The 9,932-nt window shown below is 36.3% G+C and overlaps 1 protein-coding gene across 1 annotated transcript; it reads right to left on the minus strand.

The window, feature by feature from the left end:
- Window positions 1-265: 265 nt before the first annotated feature.
- LOC103212070 (olfactory receptor 4K15-like) lies at window positions 266-1,213 on the minus strand. Its single transcript, XM_007958070.2, has one exon. The coding sequence runs from the start codon at window positions 1,202-1,204 to the stop codon at window positions 266-268; it is 939 nt and encodes a 312-aa protein (XP_007956261.1). The 5' UTR covers window positions 1,205-1,213.
- Window positions 1,214-9,932: the final 8,719 nt, after the last annotated feature.

Raw genomic sequence — 9,932 nt, forward strand, 5'->3', positions numbered from 1 at the left:
TCGGAAACCCAAGGAGGGGTCGCTATGAGTCGGGGCTGACTCGACGGCAAATAACAACAACAGCAACAACACACACACACACACACACACACACATATATATAAATAGAGAATGAATAATGATTTACTACAAATATTTAACAAAAAATATTACATTTATCATTGTAAAAAATAAACTAAAATAATAATAGCTACAAAAAAAAAATCTACATTTACTTAAATCTTCTGTGTACTCAGTTCAGCAAATCCAACCATGAGGTAGACTTTTAGAAAGGGAACCTGGAACTTACATATCTGGTCTTCAGTTTATGCATTGCTGATTTTACCTCTTTGTTTCTCAATGTGTAAATAATGGGATTCAATATAGGTGTAAAAACTGTGGAAAACACAGAAAGAACCTTATCCACTGGGAAGTTACTGAATGGCCAAGCATAGATGAAAATGCATGGCCCAAAGAAGAGGGTCACCACAGTGATGTGGGCTGTGAGGGTACTTCGGGCCTTGGCCATGCCCACTGAGGACTGACTTCGCACTGTGACCAGGATGACCGTGTAGGAGATAAGTAAGAGCAAAAATGAACTCACTCCCATGAGACCACTGTCCAAAAGCATCAACACTTCAGGGATGTAAGTATCTGTGCAGGCAAGTTTGATGACCAAAGTAAGATCACAGTAATAGCTGTCCACTCTATTAGGGCCACAAAATGGTAAGTTTACAGTGAAAGCCAACTGACTCAGGGAGTGCAAGACCCCAATGACCCAAGAGCCCACAACTAAGCCTGTACATCTGCACAAGTTCATTATGGTTGTATAATGGAGAGGTTTGCATATGGCTACATACCTGTCATATGCCATGGCTACAAGAAGCATCATTTCACCACCGGCAAAAACATGGAGCAAGAATATCTGGGCCATGCATCCCTCAAAGGAGATCATCTTGGGTTCATGGAGGAAATCATGGATCATTTTGGGAGTTGCATAAGTGGCCAGAAACACATCAAGAACAGAAAGGTTACTGAGCATGATGTACATGGGTGTGTGCAGGGTAGGTTCAGAAATTATTGTGAGGACAATGAGGACATTTCCCAGTACAATGGCAATGTACAACAAGTTAAAAAAGAAGAAGAAGAAATATTGGAGCTCCTGGGAACTGGAGAGTCCCAGCAGCACAAACTCAGCTACTCTGGAATAATTTTCCTGATGCATGGTCTCAAGCTGCAAGAGAAGAACCTAAAAGAGACACAGTGATTAATATTAAGGGAAAGAAAATTAAACCACAATTCTGAAGGACCCTGCAATATTAATTTGAAATACTTTAGGTTCACTTCTATTCAGAAGTTTTATCTGTACTTCTAACAAATATGTTTTTCTCTGAATTATCCTTACTAATAAAGAATAGCTCTGAATTGTAAATGTCATAAATAAATTAAAAGCTCCATTTACAAAATTGGGAATTCAATGTAAACTCTTTGAAGGAAGCAACCCTAAACAAATAACTGCTAGACATTCCAAAGGTCTCAGTCAAGGTGAGGTACTAAGGCATTCAGATTTGTGCTTCCTCCTTGTCCTACTTCTTGTCACTGTCCATTCAGGAGTATCCGCAAGCAATTTTAATTCTTATAAAATTCCCAAGAGACCACACATAGAAGTAAAAGAGCTTTTTCCCTTTCTATAAAAAAAACTATGGCTTTCTCTCTCTTGCCATATTCTATTACCATAATTACCACCATTAAAATCTCTGAAGTTATGAAAGCTGATTTGGTTTAAAGAAAGTCCGTTGCAGTTACCTTGGACTATATGAGAATAAGTAACCTAATATGGCCAGTATGTCAGTGAGGAATAGGAACAGATGAAATTACAATAGTAACAAAAAGCAAAAATCTGTTTTAGTTGAGGTTGTTAAAAAGTAGAATATTTTAAAGTCAATAGTAACAGTTTATTGATTAATATAGAAACCTTCCTCAATGCAGAAAAGTGTAGCCTTTAACTAATTTTCCTGACCTAATAAGCAAAGTTATATTCTTTGAAAAAATATCCACCAATGTAATTCTTTCTCCTTAGGCAAAAATTGAAATAATAAATAACCTGTAAATAGATTATAAAATATTCCACTCTGCCTATGTTTTCTCTGAAGCTTCTTTGAGACAGCACCAAAAATATTCCAATGGGATAGACTGTGATTTAAATATTCATTTTTAAAAAAACATGTTTAGAAGTGCAAAAATCTTTTAGCTGAAAGAACATCTGGGTTTTTTTTGTTTGTTGGGTATAATAAAGAGGTGATATGCCTGTCTCTATAAAAGATTGTGGAAAAAAGCTGGTGTCAGTGGACAAAACTGTTTCATTTGAAAATGGTTTCATGTACAGTATGTGAGCATTAAACTGTACAACCATCTGATTGGAGGAAGAGATTATGTTCCCCATTATTCATATAAGGAAATTAAGACTCAGAAAGGTTAACCAATGCATTCAAAATTATACAACTTGCAAGTAAAAAGCCAGAACCCCACCCCAAACTTTCTGGAATCTGTCTATTACACTCAATAGTAGAGTCTCTAATAAATACAAAATAAGAGAAACACAAAAGTAATAACCTGATTTGAAAATGAGATAATTAGAGTGATGTAAAACCCTTTTAAATATCATTAATTTAACCATAAATGACCCTCATAATAACAGTCATCTCTACTTAAAAAGGTAGAAATGAATACATGTTATGTTTTCCAAGAAGGCTAATATATTTTACGTCTGAAAATTTTTTTTTTTTTTTAAATTGCCGTGGAGTAGATTCAGACTCGTAGCGGCCCCCTTTGGGTTTCTGAGGCAGCAGTCTTTACATAAGTAGATTGCTCCCATCTTCCTTCTGCTGAGTGGCTGGTGGGTTTAAACCACCAACCTCTGCTCAGCAGTCAAATCCCTTATTCACTACACCACCAGAGCTCCTTATGTTTTACTTCAAGTAATCCATTTTAGTTTGTAATTTATTAGGATGGAAAACTTAATTTCCTAATAATAGCCACTCCTGGAAGGAAGGTTGGGCAATCTACTTCCACGGTGATACTGCCTTGGCAACCCAAGGAAGAGTCTCTATGAGTTGGGACCGACTCGATGGCACATAACAACAACAACAATAATAGCTGCTAAAAGGATTATTACTACATTACACTTTGTAAAGATTCTTACTACATCTTGAGTATCAAAAGAAGCAAATAACTGAGTAATGTATGCTGAGACAAAATAACTAAAACTGAACCACTGCAAAGGATATTTAAATGAATAATTATCATTTGTGGTGAAAGAGGGTCTCCTTCCAGGGGCATTCTTTCCTGGGACCAACAATTTTCATCCAAAAAGAGCAAGCTGCTGGTCTTACCATATCTTATTATTTGGTCAATCGCCTATGAAATGAACTCTAAATAAAACTCACTGCCATCAAGTCGATTTTGACTCATAGTGTCCCCCCATTGGGTTTCCAAGGTTGTAAATCTTTACGGAAGTAGATGTCCTATCTTCCTCCCCAGGTGCAACTGGTGGGTTTGAACTACTGATCTTCTGGTTAGTAGCCAAATGCCTTATCCACTATGCCACCAGAGCTCCTTCTATGAAATGAGGACTCTCTTTTAAAGAAAGTAAATGAGAAATCAATGGAGTATGGAAAGGGGAGAAAGAAAAACTCAGAACTCCTCATAGAGTGCAACTCTGTACATACACTGGCCAAATGACATTTTTGTCTAAGTGCTAGACTGGGCTTGGATCAACTGAGATAATCATAAAGTGGCCTTATTATCCTTTGGTAAAGTTTCCTCTCCTAGGTATATCAGAAAGAAAGCGTTAGCACCAATAAATCAATCAATCCAAATACTACAGAAATTGACTTTTAAACTATTTCCTATCACATCCAAAATCAAATTTTATGTACCAAACTAATATAGATGTCAATATTTTTTGTTAACACAAAAGCTCTTGAACAAAATCATGAGTCCAGATACTATAAGTTATTGCCCCAGTTTCTCTTTCTCTAGTTAAAAGCTTAACATTTTTCAGAGAAAAGCTCAAGTAAACAAGTTAAGGTAATGATTGACAAAAAATATAAAAACATACCTGATTCAATTATCTGCAAATTTTGTAAAAGTTAAGAGAAATTTTGGCTTCTTTCAGGTCAAGTATTCCTACAAGAGGGCTGCATCAAGTATACATATTTTAGAGCTCAGATATTATAGGTGTTATAGGTTGTGACTTAAACCTTGTCCTCTTCTTGGCACTCTATTTCACAATTTTCCCATTTTATCTTTTCTCTATTTTATTCCGGACTGGGGATTGAACTGGGACCATGGAGGATGAATATATTCCATGGAGATTTCTTATCATTAGATGTTTGTTGGAGAAAATGGCTGAGATCCAGAGAGCCAAAACACTTTCAAAATTCCCCAACCCCCAAAGCTACTCCCCTGTGTTATACTTACCATCAATTATGAACACTTTATTTCTAATATTGGGGAAATTTTGTACTTCATGAAGAACTGAAATGAATTGAATCTGTAGTAATATTCCTCAAGTAAGTAGGAAAAAGATGGAAAAGCTTTGCAAAGAACATCTACCCCCTGCAATGATGATTAATGATGAGTTGCTCTTTTAATCTGAAATGTAATACATTGTTAATACGTCATCAAAAGGGGCTATATTTGCAGTCTTAGAATAAAATTTAATTAAAGTGTGGTGCAACAGTATCATAACTTGGAGTTTATGTACTATTTTTTTTTAATATTTTGCATACAAGTTTGTAAGTGAAATTCTCCAGTAGTAATAAATCCCTGCGTGGAGTCCCTGCTTGTTAAAATGGTTAACACACTCTCCTGCTAACCAAAAGATTGGAAGATGTAATCCATTGAGTGGAGCTTTGGAAGAAAGACCTGGTTATCTACTTCAGAAAAATTAGCCAGTAATAACCATATGGAGCATAATTCTACTCTATCCCACATGGGGTTGTTATAAATTATAGCCAACTTGATAATAATTGGTCATTATTATGTTAATGTGCTATTGTCATCCAATTTGGTGATAAGACAATGATAAGCTCATGAATGTATTTCAACTTCTCAGCCAAGTACTATATTTTTATACCCTGGCATAATTTATTCTTTAAATTTTGAAAAATCTACATACACTTGAATATATCTTGTGACTTTAATATATATGAATTTCATCAAAGTTCACTGGATGTGATGTTTGTGTTAAATTCTTTCTAATGTATTCTCATACTGCTGTATCACACATCTTCAATTTTCTCTGCCTCCTTAGGCAAATTAGGAAATTTATGTTTTCTTAGGAAATCCACAAATTCATCTGGAATACTGTGAAGTCAAAACTGTGTTATATAATTCCCGTCTGCGCAACTAGTCTATGGAGGATTTCTCTTCCAGCTCCTATCCCGGGTGCAGACAATGGCGCCCGGCCTGACGGCGACCCGGGGCAGCAGGGCTATCCAGTACGGCAGGGCGGCCCGGAGCAACAGGGCGATGCCTTACAGATTGTACAGCGCCGAAGCCGACCGGAGGGGTTTCAATTCCGGGACGGGATGCCTCTTTTTTTGCACATTTGCCGCAATGGTGCAGATTTAAGTACTTTCTGGAACCATTGGTGCTTCACGTTGATGCGTGTCTGCTGGAAAAGATATTAGGCCCAAACAAAGTTCTCCTCCCAGAGTTGGAGCGTGAGTTCAAAGTCCTGCTCCAGGTGGGAGAGCCCCACTCCGAGAGCAAAGTTGAGATCCTCATCTCTGGGAGGCACTGGTACCGGAAAAGCGCCAAAAGGCTTATTCACGTCTTGGCAGGGAGGTGCGGAAGGAAACAGTCTGGAGGCACAGGGATGCTCAGTCTGGAATCCATGAAGTCACTTGAAACAGAGGATGCCCAGTCCAGTGATTTCCTCTTGGCCACAGTGATGAGCAGCCTGGATAAAGCTATGGAGTCACTGGAAATAGGTTGGGAGACTGTGCAAGAACCTGTTGCCAAACCAATGTGATCTTTTTGATCAGAATCTCAGTGCACGGGGTGAGGCTGTGTCAGGGGCCTTGGCCTCAGAGGCCTTGTCCGAATCCTGCCCATGTGGCTGTGGGGAAAGAAATGTTTTTTCACCTTCCCTACTTACTCCTACACAGAGACTTGTTTAATGATTCAAACATAAGTTGTAATTAAAAATATGATTGAAAAAATAAAAATTAAATTAAAAAAAAACTATGTTATATATTCTTAATTCCTAGTTTAGTATATATTTTGAAGGAAAAAAAAAAAAAAGACCTCATTCCTAGCAGGACTTCTGTCCAAGAGACAGTAAAGAAAGTGTTCAGAGTCGGAAAAAGGAACATAAGGGAGTAACTTAATTCAACAAAACGGATTAAATAATACAAATAAAAGCAATTTTGTAGGAAATTCTAAAAGATTTTATCAGTAGATTCTTTTTTTATTTTCTTCTCTAATTTCAAAGTAAATTTCATAAAATAGTTATGAAATTTTATGTTTTTGTGAGCATATACAAAATATAGTCCAATGCAGCATCCAATATGTAGCTTTATAATTCCTCCAGGAAATAGTGCCATTTCAGGATCTGTTATAGTAACCCTAATTGGTAATCAATTTTTCTAGACAATATAATAATTACTTACATCTTGATTCTCTCATCTGATTATTCTATAGTAGTCAAAAACCAAAAAAATTAATAAATAAACTCACTGCCATTAAGTTGATTCTGACTCATAGCAACCCCCACTGGGTTTCTGAGGTGACAAATCTTTACGGAAGTAGATCGCCTAGTCTTCCTTCCATGGAGTGGCTGGGGGTTTGAACCACCAACCTTCTGGTCAGCTAGCAGTCAAATGCCTTAGGCACTACACCACCAGAACTCTTCCTTCTATAGTGGTCAGAAATGTCCCAGTTCATTGAGTTCTCACAGGGTTCTCTTTAAGTGTTGAAACTTTTCAATTATCTTAAAGTTTCCTCAAGTTGCAGAAATAGAAAACATGAATTTCATCAAAGTTCACTGGATGTGATGTTTGTGTTAAAGGGGTCATTTCTACTTCTACTCCTTTGTTTCTAAATCCATGTTTCCTAAATGGAGAGGGGAAAAGTCTGATCCTCAGTTTTGGCTGAATCGATATACATACTTTGAAAAATAGCTTCTGACACATCATTTGAATTTTGGATGCCCCCATTTCTCCTTCTTGTTGAGTTTTAAGAGTTCTTTGTAATTTTTAATACAAATGCTTTATCCAGTATGTGTGGTTTGAAAATATTTTCTCAATTGTGGCTTGTCTTTCCATTTTGTTAGCAATGTCTTTCACAGAGCAGAAGTCTGTAATTTTTGTTGTGTTTTTATTAAAGCTTTAATAGTGTTTAAATAGTTTAAAGTGTTGTGTTTCATTAAAGTTGATTCTATTGGATGATTACAAAAATTTTTCCTTCATGCATCGCACTTTTGTTGTTGAATCTAATAACTCATTACCAAACTATTTTCTGTGAAAGCATGACCCTCAATGAAAACCCCCAATGATATCAAAGTGCTGATAAATCATCCATTGTGTCCAGATGACATGTATGTGCATGTACTGAAATACGTTAAGCCAGGATACTTAATTAAATATTTAAATGAAGGTATATCTTTAAGACTTGGAGGACCAAATGTAGCAAAATTATACCCCTAAAGTAGTGCACATCTTATTCTATTCAACAAAATGTTGAGCTTCCAAGGAGGTTTAAGAGAAATGGGGAGAGGGTGTGTACTCTAGCTCCCACTCTTCAATTAAAACAATTTTGCTTTAAAAGTTTTGTCTGAAAGCTCAATGAAAAGCATTTCTCTGATATTTTACTTTAAGTTTGAAAAACTCTTATAATGGGTCCAAATATAGTCAAATGATATCATCTTCCAAGAACATTTTCCATTTGTCAGCAGAGTCCAGTAATCACATTATTCCAGGCCCTTATCAGGCAGTTCATACAATACTAAATTTCTCTGTCTTTCTTAAGTATCTACTGATGTGTTTATTTATGTATATCTTCACTTTAATAATATGGTGGACCAAACGTCATCATTATTATGATCCAAGTTGGAATGAAAACCCATTCTAAAAGCAATATATCAATTTTAAAACTTCTAATTATAAACAAAAAATCACATACTGATTAAATAACAATTTAAAATTTCTCTTGATGTACAAATATTGTGAGTAGAGTAACTTTGAGGGGAAAAAAGAATGCTTTCAAAAGATTAAATAAATATGAGATTTTCTTAATTTCTCACTGTTGTTGTAAGAGAAATATGGCAAGTGTTGTTGTGTTCTCAGGTGCCCTCCAGACAGCGCTGACTCATAACAACCCTAAGTACAAAAGAACAAAACAGTACCCCGTCTTGCACCACCCTTACAGTTCTTGCTATACTTGAACCCATTGTTGCAGTCACTGTGTCCATCTGTCTTGATGAGAGTCTTCCCCTTTTTCATTGACCCCTCACTTTATGAAGCATGATATCCTTCACCAGGATATGGTCCCTTCTGATAACAAGACCAAAGTAAGTGAGATGACGTCTGGCCATTGTCACTTATAAGGAGCATTCTGGCTGCACTTTTTACAAGAGAGATCTGTTCTTCTTCTGGCAGTGCGTAATACTTTTCAGTATTCTTTTCCAACACTACAATTCAAAAGCATCAACTTTTATTCAGTCTTTCTTATTCATTGTCCAGCTTTCATATGCAGATGAGGCTACTGAAAATACCATTGCTTGGTATTTACCATGGCACACCTTAGTGTTCAAAACAACATATTTGCACTTCAGCCCTTTAAAGAAATCTTGCAGCAGATTTGCCCAGGGCAATGCAATGTGTGATTTCTTGACTGTCACTTCCATTGGTGTTCATTGTGGATCCAAGTAATATGAAATCTTTGAAAACTTCAATCTTTTCTCCATTTATCAAGATGTTGCTTATTAGTCCAGTTGTGAGAATGTCCATTTTCTTTATACTGAGGTATAATCCATACTACAGACTTTAATCTTCATCAGTGAGTGCTTCAAGTCATCTTCACTTTCAGCAAGCAAGGTTTTGTCATCTGCATATCACAGATTGTTAGTGAGTCTTCCTCCAATCTTGATGCCATGTTCTTCATATAGTCCAGGTTCTTGGATTATTTACTCAGTATACAAATTGAATAAGTATGGTGAAAGGATACTATGCTGATGCATACCCTTCCTGATTTTAAAGCATTCAGTATTCCCTTGTTCTGTTTGAACAACAGCTTCCTGGTCTATGTACAGGTCCCTCATGAGCACAATTAAATGTTCTGGAATTCCCATTCTTCTCAATGTTATCCATAATTTGTTATAATCCATAGTGGAATGATTTGCATAGGCAATAAGACACAAGTAAACATTTTCCCGGTATTCTTCCCTTTCAGCCAAGATCCATTTTACATCAGTAATGATATCTTTCATTTCACATCCTCTTCTAAATCCAGATTACATTTCTGGAAGATTCCTGGTAATATACAGCTGCAACCATTTTTGAATTATCTTCGGCAAAATTTTACTTGTATATGATATTAATGATATTGTTCAATAATTTCTACATTTTGTTGGGTCACCTTTCTTTGGAATGGGTCCCAATATGGATCTGCTCCAGTCAGTTAGCCAGGTAGCTGTCTTCCAAATTTCTTAGGATAGAAAAGTAAGTATCTCTGGCATGGCATCTGTTTGTTGAAACATCTCAGTGGATATTCCAGCAATTCCTGGAGCCTTTTTTTACCAATTCCTTCAGTGCAGCTTCAACTTCTTCCTTCAATACCATTGGTTCTTGATCATATGCCCCCTCTTAAAATAGATGAACATCAACCAATTATTTTTTTTGTACAGTGAATCTGTGCACTCCTTCCATCTATTTTTTTTTTTTTTT

The sequence above is a fragment of the Orycteropus afer genome, unplaced genomic scaffold, assembly GCF_000298275.1.
Source record: "Orycteropus afer afer isolate SDZICR_OR568_19922 unplaced genomic scaffold, OryAfe1.0 scaffold00844, whole genome shotgun sequence".
NCBI classification, from domain to species: Eukaryota; Metazoa; Chordata; class Mammalia; order Tubulidentata; family Orycteropodidae; genus Orycteropus; species Orycteropus afer.